Raw genomic sequence first — 17,923 nt, 5'->3', positions numbered from 1 at the left:
TCTATTGGGGCGCCACCTGTGACTCATCACTTCATTCTGTTCTTTCAGCTGTCTCCATGGAGAAATTCCATATCTCCTCCAGCTTCTCCACTGAGCTTATTCTCCTTCTACTACCTCATCGATTTATTAGATCACAACCTCATTGTAATCATCAGCATTCAAATCTCTCACTTCTGAGTCTTCAGTTTCAGAGGTTGTGATATCCACTCCAGCTTGCTTCATGACCCCTTCAGTAGCTCTAGTCATTGTTTGCCTCATTAAAGGTAAAGTAAAGGGACCCCTGACCATTAGGTCCAGTCATGACCGACTCTGGGGTTGCAGCGCTCATCTCGCTTTATTGGCCAAGGGAGCCGGCATACAGCTTCCGGGTCATGTGTCCAGCATGACTAATCCGCTTCTGGCGAACCAGAGCAGCACATGGAAACACTGTTTACCTTCCCGTCAGAGTGGTACCTATTTATCTACTTGCACTTTGACAAGCTTTTGAACTGCTAGGTTGGCAGGAGCTGGGACCGAGCAACAGGAGCTCACCCCGTCGTGGGGATTCGAATCGCTGACCTTCTGATCGGCAAGTCCTAGGCTCTGTGGTTTAACCCACAGCGCCACCCGTGTCCCTTTGCCTTATTAAGAGAACCATTAAAACATTTGGCTACCTATCGCTTCTGGTTAGAGTTCTATTTTAGTGATGCTTATCTCGCCTTGTGCGTGATTGAAATTGAAGCCTTCATACTATCTGCTAGTGACTTTTCAGTTTGTGTTTGATTTGGAACACTGAAGCTTTTAGGTGTCCTAGTAGTGGACACAAATGTATTAATTGTGACAAGTACTTGGAGAGCCAGCAGACACTTTGTATACAGACTGCATACAGTGTTGGTTTTGTTGTTGTTTTTGTTCTGTTGAAGGAAAGCAGATTAATGATAAATGGCCTTTGTTTGCTTGCTTCTGGAATGCTGTAATGAATTATGCTAACCCTGGGAATGGATTGTCTCTTTCTATGCAATTTTCCCCTGTTACATTTGTTGCTGTTTTTGTTAGAAATATATTACAAATTAGAATATAGATTTGACATGTTTTGTGTCACAAAAATAAAGTACACCTTTTCCCCAGTGAAATGTCTGGAAAACTATGGGATATGTGTGTTTTTGAAGGTCTGTCAACATAAGCAAACACACTCTAAATCCGGTTCATAAGTAATACTTTTGCTGGTGTATAATATTTTTAAAGCCCAATTTTATATTAATACAGAAACCAAATTAAGGCAGCTTTTGGGATACAAATAGTTACTACGTTCCATAATCATCAGCTAAGATTTGATACACCATTATTTGACTCTTTAAATTTCTCAAAGCGTTCTTAGGAACGTGGCCTACTGATGAGATGGTTTTAACTGCAAAGTTAGAGCACGCTACAGGACATAGGGCAGGATTAACCAAATGAGTCCCATAAGCGTGAAGCCTCAAAATTGGCTTGGGGAGGTGTCCAGAGAACCCCCAGAACAGTGTGCAGAGGGGGGATCATTCCATCTGGGAAGCGGAAATGCTTTTGCGGATGGAGCGTTTGTCATGGCGCGGCATTAAAGTCCACCCAATATTTTTAATAGAAAGCTGTACTCTGGCAGGTTTCCTCCCTGGTTTGCTAATCATGGTAGAGGGTTAATGAGGATGCGGTATTTCTAGTGTTGCCGCATGTTAATTAAGAATTCAACTCTGCTGCTTGTGAATCACCAGCTGGTGACTGCATTGGTATAAGACTGTAATTAGTCTTTATTTCTCTTTTGGGGATCTTTTATTAAAAAGCTTTGGGGAAGTCTGAAATGACTGGGCATATTTTACACTGTATAAGTGTTTGTGTCTAATTACATAAATGCACAGCTATGATTACACAGACAAATCCCTTCTCTTGAGCGTGCTCTCATTTATCAACATTAGCTTACAAAAGTAGACTCTTCTTCAAAAAACAGGCTTGACAGGGAAACAGTAATTTCCCAATAATGATTTGATATGAAGAAACCAGGAGCAACAAACGTGGAAGTTTTTTCTGCTGTGAATTCAGTAACATTCATAGTGAAATAAACGGTTGGGTGGGAGTAAGAAGTACACCAAAATGTTCATTTTAAAAATCTTGTGCTGTGTGCCTATTGCATTATACATTACATCTTACGTGATATAGAGACAGGTTTTTGAACAGCCATCAACATAGTCTGAGCTTGATGTCAGCTGCAACCCCCAACTATTGTGGCAGATTTTGAGAGAAGCTCCTTCTGGAACTTGCCCTTCTCATGACATAACCATCTGCTCTCATGCTGAAGATGCCTGATCTTCAACACGACAAAGACGGAAAATGAAGATGTCTAGTCAGTAAAAGTCCATATTGTTCAAGGTCTGGGCTGTTGAACTTGCATTCCTGTGCTGAACTTCAGCTTCAGCTAACATTTTACATATTGTGGGAAATGAAACGAGAGCTCACTAATTTATAACAGATGGTTTTGAACACGGCGTGGCACCATCTATTTTCTACACCCCAGTACCAAGTTACCTTGATGAGCACATTTACAAGGGAAATAATGAGAAAAGCCGAGACAGAAGACTAGTGCATGTATCTTTTATTTATTTGAGGCTGTTGTTTCTGCATTTCTGGAAGAGTGAAAGATCTGACTCTCACAAAGTAATCTATTCATGAATCATTATTGCATGTTTTTATCGACCTAGTCCCGCCCCCTGTTGCTGAAAGTAATCAGTAGTGCAATTGTATCATTGTGTGAATAGACTATCCACAGTCAGAGTCATCGGTGCTTCTGAATACCAGTTGCTGGAAGCCACAGGAAGAGACAGTGCTCTTGTTTGGCTCCTGCTTGCGGGTTTCCCACAGGTATCTGGCTGACCACTGAGAACAGGAAGCTGGACTAGATGGGCCATTGGCCTGATCCAGCAGGCTTTTTTGTTCTTATTCTAGTGCTTTTCTAAGCTAAATTGTTTTTCCCAGTCCTTAAACTGAAAAGTTGTAATTGGAACAAATGATTTGATTTGATTTATTATATCTCTATGCCGCTTTTCATCCAAATGAATCCCAAAACCATTTGCAAACAATAAATAAAAATAACATGACGGAACATAATAGAACATCACAAATAGTACATAATTTGTTGTTGTTGGCATCCATCTGTCTCGGGAGACAATGGAGGAGTGCACTTTTGGGGCTGAAGTCAAAAGAACATAATAGAACATCACAAATGCAGCATACATAATATAGGATAATTAACAAATCATCAGTAAAACAGTTACAATTTGTAAAACACTGTTAACAAAACAACTAAAAAATAAGCTAAAAATCACCATTAAAGCAAAAGGCATATTACATGATTAGCAATACAACATTTAAATCACATAAAACAAAATAAACAACATCAGTTCATACATACTCTCTCCACACCCTCATGACTCATATTCTTTCACTCTATACAGCTCATTAAAATACACAGTCTTATAATGCCCATGGCAGCAACTCACTTGGGCTGAAGGTGGGGCAGCACAGGTGAGACCAACCACCCTCTGATGGCAAACAGGTCTCTCTCCCTCTCCCCTCCCCTTCTCCTCACAGTTCTTCTGGAAACAGTTCCCTTATGAGGGCTCCTACGGCCGGGTGGCGGGTGAGGCAAGGCAGGTGGAAAAAGCCATTACCAGCTGGCCAACACAGAGTCTTTCTCCCCTCACATTGGAATTAAAATAGGTTGAGATTATGGCTGTGATGATCAGAAGCAACTGAAGGACCTTTAGGGATGCCGCCTGGCTTTTCAGCTGCCAACCTAGAAGCAACAGAATATGGTGCCTGTGGCAGTGGCAGAGTGCTAGTGGAGGAGTTGAGGTGCTCAGTCAGCATCCATTGCATATGTTCCTCTCACCTGCCATGAGCAAAAAACAGACCCTGATTATTATGCAGCATTTTTCATTAACGGTTGAAATTCAGAATATCTGTGCTATATGTCTCAATAGCACTTATAAGAATTAAGCTGGTAGAGGGAGGGCATCCAGTTTATTTCCTGTTGTTTCGTGCTTCTTTTCTTGCTCTCTCCCCTTGTTCAGTTTGTTATCATAACTGCTCTTTCCCCTCCCTTTTCAGTCTGTCCACAGCCACCCGAGCCTGAGAATGGAGGCTACATATGCCACCCGTCCCCCTGCAAAGAGCCATTGACCTCTGACAGTGTCATAGAGTATTTATGTGAGGAAGGCTATCTGCTGAAGGGAGACTACAAATATTTGACTTGCAAGAATGGAAAGTGGAACCCAGACATGGAAGTTACCTGTAGGCTCAGCCAAGGTCAGTAATGCTTCACTGTGAACATACTCACTCTCATTTTGTTGAATGCCTTTCAAGTACTAGCACATAAATCAGTGCCTCTCTAGACCTCAGAAAATGCATTGGGTTAACCTTATTATCTAAGGGCACATTGCCACTGCAAACTTGTAATCATGTTTTTTCCTGAAGTGTAGGTTGCTGTGTGAGAGACATTTCTACCAAAAATCTCTAGCCCATTCCGACATTCTCACACACCAGTTTTGGTTGTTAAAAAGGTTTCATGCATAACTCTGAATGATTCCCCTTGATCTTCTTTTAAAATAGCAAGCTTGTGGTTTAAGAGCAGCCCTGTAGAGGTTGTCTCATTTCAAATCCCATCAGCTTCAGTGAACCTGGTCAAGTTGAGGGAGAGGGGTCTAATTTGGATACTGCTTGATTGTACCCTGCTTCAGCACAGAATGTTCTCTCTGCCTAGTCCTGCCTGTCTCAAAAATAAAAGAACTTTCCCAAAGTAACTTGACAGTTGTGTCTTGCAAGGTTTTTACCAGTTGGATAGGAATTCCTTTCCCATGACACAAAGCCAAGAAGTCTGCAGGAAAATGTTTGTCATTTAATTGACCATGAGGTATTGGAGCAGAGGGAGGGAGGAGTGTGTGTAATTGAATAAAATGTTGTGGAAAGGAGAAATTCCCTGCAAGCTGGATGATGTGCTGAAAATCATGCATGTTTTTAAAGATTGTTGGGGTGAGTGGAGGAAGGATTGGTGCTTTCTGCACAGCAGGAAGACAGGCTATTAAACAGATAAGATGCAGCAGTCTCACAGTTCACCAATATGCTCGATGAGAAGTTGACTTAGTCATCCAGACATAAATAAGGAGAAAATTTCAACTCCTTGTTTCCTTGATATAAAATGCAATTCAGATGAGAGGTAGGGGTGGGTGGGTGCTAGCTAGTAGGGTTAGCTTGCATTCATGTAACCAAATAGCCTCAACACTTGAAAGGGGCCCTGGCTGTCAAATGGTTAAGGGTCACTTGACAACCCAATGAATGCATTTCGGACAGGTCTCTCCCTAGGACAATTCCACATGGTACTGACTTGAGGACAAAGCTGGCCTTGTGAAGACCAGAGCATCTTTATAATCCTACTTTCTCTCCTAGCCCAGTTTATTAGGACTCTTATTTGGTGATGGGAAACAGCTGCTTCATAAGAAGAAACCATTAAAAAACAACCTTTTCTTTTGCTCTACAGATAAAGGTTCACCTCCAAGTGTAGGAGTGCCCACCCTGTCCATAGTGGCTTCCACAGCAAGCTCTGTAGCTCTCATCCTCCTCTTAGTTGTGTTGTTTGTTTTGCTGCAGCCAAAGCTGAAGTCCTTTCATCACAGCAGGTGAGCTTCTGGGAGTTGGTGGAGATGACCTGTAACTAGAGGGCAGATGTTTGTGCATGCAGATGCTGTTTTCCTGCCTACAATCATGCTTATTGCCTGCTTCTTTTTATTATTCTTTTGGTGTTATTTTCACTCTTGTGGATTTCTTCTCTAGGTTGAGTTCTAGTAGGCAGAGTATCTGCATTCTTTGGCAAAAAGTTGCTATCAGTCTGCTGATCCTGCTGCAAGTCTGCACAACTAAGACTGATCACTAAGCTTAATGCAGTCTAGCAGCTCCATGTTGCGACCTGCAAAGGCTTGATAAGCCTCTTTTTCTTATTGCCTCCAGGGGATTGTAGAAAAGGGGGCGGGGGCTGTGAAGACTGCATTGGGCTTGATGGTTCTCAAGTTGTGCAGGCCTCTAATGACTGCATTCTCATAATCTGTAGAGAAGATTCAGCCTTGGTAGTTCCTTGGGAAGCATTCCTTAGGCACAGCTTTTACTGATGAATTTTGGCAGGGGTCCAAAACAGCCTGCTAAAAGATGTGGCTGCCAAGATCCTACAATTTCCCTTGCTGGTTTGGCCACTGCATGGCCCAAAGAGCCTTCTCACCCTTACCTGCAGAAAAGGGGAGAGTGGGGGGCTTGCACACTTGACCTTTGTGCAGCTGAGGTGCTCTTGGCACTTCAGTAACACAGTAGCTAAACAACCCCTATCCAGCCTCCCACTTTTGGAGCTGTGGGGAGGGATTGCATTGCAACTATGTCCACCACCATAGTTCAAAGGTTGGGGGCTGCTCATGCTCACCTGATGGTGGCGATGCACTTGCTGAGTGGAAGCTTTGCTTTGGTCTTCACTTAGAGGGATAGGGGAGGGCTTAGTATAGAGGCTTAGTGAGCCTTCCAAGTCTCTGCTGCAGAGGCTGTTAAATGGCAGCAGTTAAGTAGCTATTGCTGAAATACAGGCATTAGTATGTGGGTTCTGGGTCACATAGAATCATAGAATTGTAGAGTCAGAGGGGCTCTGAGGATCATCTACTCCAACCCCCTGCAATGCAGGAATATGCAGTTGCCCCCTACAGGGATTGAACTTGCAACTTTGGCATTATCAGCACCATGCTCTAACCAACTGAACTATCCAGGCTTATTCACACAGAGCATATTTTGCTGCGAGGTAGAAGAAAGGCATGTTCTTTTGAGAGAGAAGGGACTTTCCATCTTACTAGTTTTTATACTGGAGCAAACAGTGAGCTTCACAGATGCAGAATGAGGCATAATTTTCCTTTCTAAGCCCAGTATCTGAAGTAGCAGGAGGCTTGGTGGTTGGGGAGAGAAAGTCTGCCTCTTAACAAGATAATGAACTCAGGGCAGCAATCACACAACACAGAAATTATTCATTGAGGAGAGCGCCAGAAACATCTGTGGTGCTCTTTTGCAATGTATGTAGGCGATGAGGCCCACAGTAACAGGCACTGCTTTGTTGCTTCATGGCTAATTTCTGCGGCAGTCCTGTCTGCTGTTCTGCTTTTACACTCTCCAATTTTGCATGGAAACAGATCTGAAGCTTAGTCTCAAACCATATAGACATGTTGTCTTTCCTATACCATTCTCTTGGATAATGGACACCCCCTTCCCCCAAAAGAAGAAAACATATGAGCATTCTTTTTTAAGGTGTGTTGTTCTTTGCAGCAGCAGCTGTGAAATGGAACACCCATTTTAGGGGGCGGGCAAACAGAGGCCAATAATACTTGTCCATTTCACAGTTGTAAAACTCAGCAAAAGCCTATTTCACAGTAGGGAGAGTGGTGATGTTGTTTCTCTATTAAAGGTAAAGTGTTAAGGGACCCCTGACCATTAGGTCCAGTCACGGACGACTCTGGGGTTGCGGCACTCATCTCCCTTTACTGGCCAAGAGAGCCCATGTACAGCTTCCGGGTCATGTGGCCAGCATGACTAAGCCGCTTCTGGCAAACCAGAGCAGCGCACGGAAACGCCATTTACCTTCCCGCCGGAGCGGTACCTGTTTATCTACTTGCACTTTGACGTGCTTTTGAACTGCTAGATCGGCAGGAGCAGGGACCAAGCAATGGAAGCTCACCCCGTCACGGGGATTTGAAACGCCAACCTACCAATCGGCAAGCCCTAGGCTCAGTGGTTTAGACCACAGTGAAACCCGCGTCCCTGCTGCTATCAATTCCATTGTCTCAGAAGCTGAAGCTCTTGCTTGAATTGGACATTTGAAATCTTACTCAGTTCTGGAGACTTGATGAGGGTTTGTTAAAACAAACACACACATATGTGGTGGGAGGAACCCCAGACATTTTCCTGGAAATGCTGAGAATTTCCCCTCCTGCTATGTTCTGACACATGCTGTTCTTAGTCACAATATTCCCAATCAGTCCAGCTGTTCTTAACCTGGATATAGGGTTCAGTGCTGAAGCATTCCTGGTTAAGGAGTCTCATCGAGCAGTTAATCCTCCTAACAGACAACTTTTGCTGCTGTGTAGACCATTTCTCTGGCTTCGGAGGCAGAGAGCTGTTCCACAGAAGCCCAGCAATATTGCAATACAAGCCCAGGAAGTTAAATGCCTTTTTTAAAAAATCAGGGCGCTGATTCCAGAGCTGTGGCTCCTTGCCCTGATTATGGTATAAGGTGTTTGCTAATAGTTAATAAATTCACCTCAGTTTTATGTCTGTTGCTTAACACTCATATGATACCATTTGCTGATGAGGTGTATTGTCACACCATGTCCCACCACTCTTCAGTAGCTTCTATAGTCATTTGTGTCAAGTATTTCATGTGTGTGAGTCTTAGTCCCCCCCTTCAGTGTATAACTTACAGAGTTAGTATCGCCCAGTGCTCAGTTATGAACTGGAAGTGTCCAAGTTCAAATCTCAGTTCAGCCATGAATGCACAGGGTGGTCTTAACATTGTTCCTTAGTCTCTTCCCTGCCCATCTGCAATGCACAGAGGGATGGTCATATTGCCTGCCTTACATGCTTGTAAGGGCTGAGGTGTAAAGAGCTTAGAAACCTTAAGTGTATTTCCTTTTTCAACCCAAAAGGGAAGCATGGAGTTAGGCTGCCACATAGCTGATGTGCCCTGGGTGCCATGACAGGCTAGGAAGCCCCTTGTTTCCTTTTCCTGCTCCAGCATTCCAGTTGCCAAATTGTCCCCAGCTTTCCTCCCAGGCTTGGAACTGGGATGGGGATTAGATTGCCCAAACAGTTGCTGGGATGAACCCTGCCCACCCACCCCCTGCACCTCCAAGGCCAGGAATCATGCTTCTTGCTTGCCATTGCCAGTGAAAGTGTTGAAGTCCAGTTATGCTGGCTGATTTCAAGTATAAAGTGTAATGAAACAGCATGTCAAGAAGAACTGAATCTAGGAGTTCTGCAGATACAGTATTGCACAAATGCTTTTGTATTCTTGGACATCACCGAACATAATGTGGATTCTTTCTCTAAAATTCAAATGCAGGCGTGATCAAGGTGTTTCTGGGGACCAGGTGTCCATCGTGGTGGATGGAGTCCAGGTGGCGCTGCCATCCTATGAAGAAGCTGTCTATGGCAGTGCTGGGAACTGCATACCTCCTTCGGATTCACGGGTACAGATTGTCCTTTCGGAGGGAGCTGGGCAAAGTGGAGCGAGGGAGATGCAGCAGCCACCAGACCAAGTGGGTCACAACTGCTTTGCTGGGGAGGATGAAATCCCTGGACGCTCTGGACTGTGTGAAGCTGGCAGCTCTCACCACTCGGAGGCTGTTCTAGTTCATCAGGCGACCACGTCCTCTTGGGTTGCTGGTGCATCTTGTAGCAGACCTGGGCACAAAGAAGCTCCAGACTCAGAAAGCAGTGATGTACAAAGCCTTCTATCACTTGCTTCCTCAGAGGAGTACACTGATGGTAAGCAAACTGAAAAATAAGTCTTTCACCTAAACTCCTGCTAATTGGAATTTTAAAAGTTCATATATCCTAGTGTTTCCAAAGTGCCTTTCACCTTATAGTGGAACATTTACAAGGAGAAATACTTTATTAAAAGTACTAGGATCCTCCTCCCTTCTCTTCCCCCTTTCTCCAACGCACAATCCCTAACAGCGTTCTGGTCATTCAGTAATGGACTGAGTAATGATGTTGCTTCTGGTGAGTAATGATGTTGCTTCTGGTGGCCATTCATTGGTCATAAAAACTGGCAATCACAGTTGTACTGCACATTCTGGGGAACCCCCCCCCTGCACATTACAGTTTTTTCTTTGTGAGTGGAAATAAGTGGATCATAGCTGCTAACTAGCAGCACCTAGACTGGTGACTAGGAGTGGCCGCTGGGACCATTTAACACTGGTCCTAAAGGATATTCATTGCAGAGGCAGAGCTAGCTGGTCTGGCACCTGGAGCGGTGTGCACCGGGGGGGGGCTAGTGTCCCGGGGGCGGGGCGAGCGTCCCAGGGGGGTGCTGCCCACAGTGAGCATCCGGGGGGGGGTGCGCCGCCCACCGCAAGCGTCCCGGGGGCGGGACAGCAATGCCACACCCCCTCAGGGATGATACCCGGAGTGGGCCACACCCACCTTGCTCTGCCTCTGCTTCATTGGTTCCCAGTGTGTTTCCAAGCACAATTCAAAGTGTTGGTCTGACCTTTAAAGTCTTAAACGGCCTCAGCCCACTATACCTGAAGGAGCGTCTCCTTCCCCATCATTCAGCCTGGACACTGAGGACCTCCGAGGGTCTTCTGCTGGTTTCTTCACTGTGAGAAGCGAGGTTACAGGGAACCAGGCAAGAAGGCCTTCTCGGTAGCAGAGCCCTCCCTGTGGAATGCCCTCCCATCAGATGTCAAGGAAATAAACAACTATCTGACTTTTAAAAGACATCTGAATGCAGCCCTGTATCAGGAAGTTTTTAATGTTTGATGTTTTAGTATGTTCTGATGTATGCTGTGAGCTGCCCAGAGTGGCTGGGAAAACCCAGCCAGATTTGCGGGGTATAAATAATAACTTTATTTATTTATTTATTACTATCAGAAACTTGTGCCCACCAGATAGCCTTCTATGAGACCCAATTTTTGCTTCCCATCACGAATAAAATTGTCCGTGTTTGAAACAAGCCAAGAACAACAACAAAAGCACATCCTTATCTTGTAATCTGAATAAACTCTACCAAATTAGTAAAGTGTTCTAAATGTGCATAATTAGTTCCTGCTGCTGAACTCTGGACTTTGTATTTTCATCTGCATGACAGAAAGTGCAGGATGTTGTGCGTGGAGGGGAAGAGGGAAGTTGATCCTTTCTGCTGTGATTATTTTGCAGTCCTTTGACACCTGCTGAAGAAAGCAGCTTTAGTCAGTAAGCCTTAGTCTCTCATCCCAAGAAAATCCTCAATAGTTAAGAGACTTTGGGGCTTTGCTAGGGGAAAGTCCTTGAAGAAGCATGACTGACAAGGGTTTTAAAGGGTGGCTCATTTTTATAGAAGCTTGACATGGTCAAATAAGAACTTGATAAACGGAAAGGGCTTTATGGACAGCCGAGACTTATATCAAGACTGTGCTGTGTGGTATTTCAGATATGGAACGTAAACACAAAAGATTGTTTAATTTGTCTTTTTTTCTCTCTTCCTCTCTCCCAATCCAGATATTCCATTGTTGAAAGAAGCATGAGGCTTGCTGCGTTTGTCTAGCCTTTTCTCTCCATTTTCCTTCTTCCGGGATGGTGAGCACTCCTCGCAGACTTTCCCCACCTTCATGCGCTGTGCCCTGAATACCTCCAGACACATACCCCATAGCTGAAGATCCAAAGGATGCCGCCAGGATGCCTCCTCGATGCATCAGTGGGGTGTACAGGGTGCCAGCCATTCCTCCCCACATTTTATCTACATTAAGGGGGGGGGGGCCTTCAGTGACGTCAGTGGACTTAAGCTACTCATACCTCTCCCCTACCCCACCAAATGTTTGAGTGTGGTCCTTGGAGAGCTGCTATTTACTTGTGCCTTGCTCCTTCTCACACTGGCTTGTTGCAGCTTCTCGTGGGCTTTACTAGCTCCTGGATTTCTGCTCAGAAAGCAGGGCCAAAAAAACAACAACCAAGCTTGCTTTTCTGGGTGCAAAGAGTTTCCTTCCATTTATTCACTGTCTTATGAAGGCAAGTCAGAACACCTCTGGATGGGCTGTGAGGAGGGCTTGGGTCAGAGTCCACTTGTAGTGACATACACATACTGCAGCCCTCAGTTGTTTTCAGCAACATAGACTACTTAACGTAGCTGCACTTGAACCTGGGCAGTGCTGGCTATATTAAAGGCCACTGCAACTTGCTGACCTTTTTTCTTTTTCTTTTAAAGAAAAGCAAGATCATTAATGGCAAGCTTAGGCTGCCACTTGCTTTTCTTTGTTTCCCAAAGAGAGGGAGAAAGTGAACACTTGCCAGGGTGAAGTGTCTGTACCTCTGCAAGCTTCCATTTAAACAAAACAAAACTGTCCCCCCTCTATCTTGGTTCATCAAGGACGATTCTCTAAACTTGGTGTGAGCTGAAGTCTAGGGTTGTCTTGAGACAAACAGCTTAGAGCAATTCAATCTATGACCAGATTTAAGAGCACTTGCATTGAGAAGCCCACATGGAAAATGACTGCCCTCTTCCTAGAACAGCCAGCCTGCCAGCAATACAACAGCTGTACCATAGTCAATCCAAAGCCTTTCATCTTGGAGTGTGTTGAGCTCGTTTTCTGTGGAATGACTGTAGGATGTCAGTGTGCGCGCACATTGTGCTGTTCCCCAAGTAGGGTTCATCACCTATGCCTTTACTTTGACCCACCTTAATGAGAGAGCAATTTTGGCCTCACCACTTTATTTTTGTTGCTGTTGTTGGGTCCCATCCTTGCGAAAGCAATGCCAGGGCTTTTAGTGTTTAGCCTGCATTGCTTATGTCTTCCTCCTGGTTCTGTTAGAACCTAGTCATTGGAAAATGGATCACCATTAGCAAGTACCTAGCTTTTTGTATCTGGCATGTCCTGTTTGCCTTGAATGAATAACAGTGATAGTCTGCCTTAAAACAAAATAGAATGGAAAGAGCCATGCTGCTGTCTTTACCCTTTTGGAAGACCCCTCGTCCCAGTTTCTTCCTCCACCCACTCCCATTGCACACTGCTTCTTTCTATGCAGGGAATATGTTCACTTACCTCCTCCACCTTTTTCCATATAAATATACTTATTGCTCTTGTTTATCTAGCCCTCTGTGGTCAGTGCATTGCAGTTTGATGGCATCATGGAAGTATAAATTCCCAGATTTTCCCCAGTGAGCCTTCCTTAATTGAACAGTTCTGTGACCTTTCCTAAAGATTCCTACAACAAAAGTGGAATGGCTTGGTTGCCAGTTCTCACACTTGGCCCTGTCTTAAAGCCAGGGTGAGCACACAGAACCACAGTGTGCTTTAAAATATCAAGGGAACTAGAAAGCCCATCCTTTGAAAAATGGAAGTGGCAGAGGTCAACCCCGTTTACTGCCTCATAACAATGCACTGACATGGGAGACAACTGTGGAAAAAGGCAGCACTTTGCCTTTCCCCCCCAACCTGCCTACCACCAAAAAATCTGAATGGGAAGCAGCACAATTCCCTGGGCCACTGTCCGTGTTCTCCAGCATCAGATGGGCATTGCACACTGTGCACATTCCACACAAAAGCACACAGTTTGGTACTGAATATAGACCCAAGCATTCGGATAATTACAGGTTGCAGCTTTAATTCAAAGCTGTTTAGCTCCTTTGTGAAAATTGCCTTGCAAATCTGTGGGTGATGCATCTGATTGAAATCAGACCATCGTCTTTTCATCACCGGCTTATTTGTATGCTGCTTTCTCACAGGATTTTGCTCAGATTGGTTCACAATGTATCTAGGGACTGGCAACCGCAATTAAAAGAACGTAAGAAAAAAAATGATAATGATAATTAGAAAAACACATCATTTAAAAATCAATATGTACAATGCTGTGGAAAACAATATACACATGCTAACGTAACAGTTTAAAATTAAGCAGAAGAGAGAATAAAGTCTCGGGGCTCTGCATAGTTCCTCATGCTTCATCCTGATTAGCAGAAGCAAACTAAATTGCCCAAGAGTAATCCAATGGATGGCAATTAGTTTGCTTTTTATAATGTATACAGGCCACACAAATGTGGATTGCCTTGATGCCCAATATTGGCTGTTATCACAGAATACATACATGGCCCTAACCTTAGGCTTTCCAGCCTTGCTCTTTGAGACCCCCAGTGGTAGAGCAGGTTCTCTCACCTTGTTCAAAGAGTGCTGCTCTTCTTCAATGTGGTGTTTAGATCAGCCTTCACTAACTGGATGCCCTCCAGATGATTTGGAGTACAGTTCCCATCAGCCCCAGCCAACACAGCCATGCTGTGGCTTAGATTCCTCTGCTGTTTATAAAAGAAAGCCCCCCCTACCCTGCCTGATATATTTGGGATGTTGTTGCATGGGGAGGTTATATCAGCAATTAAAGAGTACCATTTTTGCAGAAGGATTTAGTTGCGCCCATATCTATCATCTTGAGTTGCAGTGACAGAACTCCTGCTAAATGTTTTGGACGGTGTGAAAGAGTGGCAGAATTTTGGGTGACACCTAGCCCAAAGAAAAGTATCTGGTTTCTTCCTTTTTTGTTTAACAATAGAATGAAGCAATAACACCACTCTTAATTTCCACCCCCCATTCACCTGTGGATGGTTCATATTTTTGTGCAGATACATGAAGAGTCAGATATAAACTTGGGTTTTAAATCTGGAATAGGCATTTCACCTGAGTAATTTAAATGAGGGACACAAAAGAACTTTATGGTTGAAATCTTATGGGAGACAACAGAAGAGCAGTTTTTCTCTTTCATAAAATTTGGTTTTCGAAAAATGAAATACAAATGCTACGGTCTTCAGGCTAAGAATGTAGGTGCCCCCTTTTTTAAGATTTTCTATTCTCAGGTTCTTAAATACAAATTTATGAAGGGCAAGAATAGCAATAGCTATTATCTATAATGCTCAGGGCATCTATTCTAATGCTCAGGCTGGAAATGAAGGGGGTCCTCTGTTTTAAAACCATGACACATTTTTTAAGAATTCTGAGACATCAGTTGAAACAACCACTGGCCCAATGCTGTGTGGCTATTAGGTGCCTAATAAGTCAACTAATTTAATTAAATTCTTCCAGTCTTGTGTACAGAATGCCAGATGCTGCAAGGACACACTTTGTGCCTGGCAAGAGTAAAACTCATCTAAGGTTGTATTTGTCTGCTTTTGAAAATTGTAGGCATCTAGAATTTGATTCTGCAGGCTCACCTTGTCCTTTGAATGCTGGAACATAACACCTCTGATAAATGAGTGGTTCCCATGCCATGTCACCCTCCATTTAGAATATTGGTTGATCATATGAAACTGCCTTATACTGAGTTAATGCTGGTCCGGAAAAGTCTACTCTGACTGGCAGAGGTCTTTCCCAGCTGAAGTGGGGTGTGTGCGTGTGTGTGTGTGTGCGCGCGTGTGCGTGTGAAGAGCTGAGGAATTGAATGTGGGACCTCTTGTGTACACTGCATGTACTCTACCACTGAGCAACAGCTCTTCCCTTACACTTCCATGCACCTAGTGCTAAAAGCAAGATAACACTTGTTTAAACTAAAATGCAGCACTTCTCCAGTGGTTAGATACCTACTGTGGTAAGCTGCCAGGATATTTGTGCATCCAGTTTATGTATGGCACATACAGCAAGTGTCTCTTAAAACAGCTGCTGCTGACATTGGAGACCTACTGGAGAGAGGGCAGGAGTCCAGATTGTCTGTTTGAGGTATGATGAGGCCCATTAACTACCGATGTCCCAAGAAGCTTTAGCATTTGCAGGAAGCCTGATGTCCTTGCCATGGTGTCACTCCTGTTGTAGGAAAATCTGAAACCTGGGAGCCCATGCAAGTTGCGGCAAATAGGATTACCATTTAGGTTGCAATACCATACACATTTACCTGGAAGTAAGTCCCACTTAACTTAGTGAGGCTTACTTTTCAGCAAACACTTGTAGGATTGTGCATTCAGGTTTTCCAAGTGCTTAGCTTTGAAACGTGCTCTCACGTAAAATAAGTTGGAGCAAGAGGTGAAGTAAGACATTGGATTGGCTTTCCATTTTTAATGGCATGAATACAGTAGGCTTTGATGCACCCTACAGATTGAGAAAAAACAGGCAGGACAATGGATGAAGGGGAACTGGAGGGGCTGGACACTTGAGTGCAGGCTTCTTTTGCATCAACTCTTTTCTAGGGCCACTTCTGGTACACATTTTTTTCTCACTGGAGCGCTTTTGTATGATAATTCCTTGCAGCATTTTAGGCAGAGTGTTAAATGCATGTTACTAACTCTGAGAGAGAAAGGTGCCGCCCAACTCCTCATTGCCTTTTAGAAGTAAGTGGAGATTGAAAGGGCTTCTTTGTACACTCCATACTTATTTTTACCACTTTCTCGTTGAGAGATTTTCTTTTGGATACCACAGGGGCTTTTTGCACATGAGAATGCATGCTCATGTCTACCAAATAAATGAGTAAATACCACATTAGTTGGTTTCTGTGGCGCATGGGGAGAGCATTTCCAAAATCAAGATGCTCGTGGTACCTGCACTAGGGTAGTATAGCACATGCACAACTGAAACTGTTAGTGTACTGTTTCTTAATCCTTGTGAGGAAGTCTGTGACATCCTTGACCAACCTGCTGCCCACCAGAGGTTTCTTACTACAGTGTTTTCAGGTGGTTTAAGCAGTACTGGATGCATTGTATTACAGCTCTACCATCATTTCCAAATATGATGTACACGTTCAGAAAAACAAAGTTGGGCGTGAGTTAAGATCAGTTCACAATTTACACGTCTATGGAGTGACTACTGTCTAGTGTCTGTAAACACGTCAATACGTGCATTTCTGTCACACTTTCTTATTGGTATGGGGAAACCTGTGGACCTCCAGATGTTGTGGGACTACACCTCCAATTATCCCTGACCATTATCCATCCTGGTTGGGGCTGATGAGTGATCCCACCCCTGCATCTATAATAGATGTTGTGCCCACAGCAGAAAGAACTGCTGTTTGATGTGTGAATCAGCCCTCTGTTTCCCTTACTGCTTTTATAGTAGCGTAGTGAGCATACAAACAAAGGACTGAGTATGGGGGTTTTTTTTGGTAGGAAACCTTCCATTGGCTCGATTCATGTTAGGTAGTATCCTATGGAGATATCTCTCTCTCTCTCTCATGCTTCAGTCCTGGGCTTCTTTCCTGTAGATTTTTAAAAAATTGCTTTTGGAGTTGACCGCCTCTGTCACTTTATTAAGATTTCAATGCTTGCACCAGAGGAGATGTGTGTTGAATGGTGAACACTTCTATGTTAATATATATCTTGAGATACTGGCTTCTGCTAATACTGGTTGTCCATTTCTACTGGAGATAGCACTGCTGCATTTGCTTTTACATGGAAGCTCACACAGTTCAGACCAAATGTTCCATCAGAACAAGCACTTGCACACCTTCTGTTACCCAGTGGGCAGGCTGCAGGTAGTTGGAGATGCAAACACACAGGGAGAACCTGGTTGCCTTCAGTGCTTTTTATTTGTTTGTAATCTGAGTTGCACCACTATGAAACTATTTGCAGAATGGTACTCGTATATATGTGGGATTTAAAAATACCATAACGCTGTGCAGGATGTCAATCAGTTTTTATTTTGCTTTATTTTATATATATATATTTTTCTGGTATCCTGTACATTGAAGTGGGTGTGAAGATAGTATTTTAATATTTGTACAAAGTTTAATTTAATTTCAATTATTCTATGTATATAACTGCATTTCTAAATTAAAAAAAATCTTTTGAAGTTAATTGCTTGAGGGTTTTTTTTGCCTGTACAAGAAGTATTTTGATGTGATCCCGCTTCCTTCCTTCCTGATACCATACAGCTGAATAATGGCCCGTTTATCAAGCTCATAGAACAGAAGACTCATCAATTTGGAAAGCAAATTTCTCTGCTGGCAGAGAAATTGCTAGCACGCCTCCTTCATAGAATTGTAGAGTTGGAAGGGACCACGAGAGTCATCTAGTCAAACCACCTGCAAAATCTTTTGCCCAATGTGGGGCTCCATCCCATAACTCTGAGAATTAGAGTCTCAATGCTGTACCGAATGAGCTGTTCAGCAGCTGTTCAGCAACTGGCTCACCTGGGCAGAGAGACACCCCTATTCAATCTCTAACCCCTTTCCCCCCAAA

General features: G+C 43.8%; 1 protein-coding gene across 4 annotated transcripts in view; it reads left to right on the top strand.

Moving 5' to 3' along the window:
• Window positions 1-17,539, top strand: part of SUSD6 (sushi domain containing 6) — a 56,369-nt gene extending 38,830 nt beyond the window's left edge. For all 4 annotated transcript variants that reach the window (XM_081186402.1, XM_081186401.1, XM_081186404.1 and 1 more), the window contains exons 3-6: window positions 4,117-4,314; window positions 5,543-5,681; window positions 9,143-9,567; window positions 11,284-17,539. In XM_081186402.1, the coding sequence (XP_081042528.1) occupies window positions 4,117-4,314; window positions 5,543-5,681; window positions 9,143-9,567; window positions 11,284-11,309 (788 nt within the window). In that variant the 3' untranslated portion in view covers window positions 11,310-17,539. The remainder of the gene's footprint in view (window positions 1-4,116; window positions 4,315-5,542; window positions 5,682-9,142; window positions 9,568-11,283) is intronic.
• The last annotated feature ends 384 nt before the right edge of the window (window positions 17,540-17,923 follow it).

This window comes from Podarcis bocagei (assembly GCF_964188305.1).
Source record: "Podarcis bocagei genome assembly, chromosome: 1".
NCBI classification, from domain to species: Eukaryota; Metazoa; Chordata; class Lepidosauria; order Squamata; family Lacertidae; genus Podarcis; species Podarcis bocagei.
This window is presented reverse-complemented; position numbering and strand designations above follow the sequence as displayed.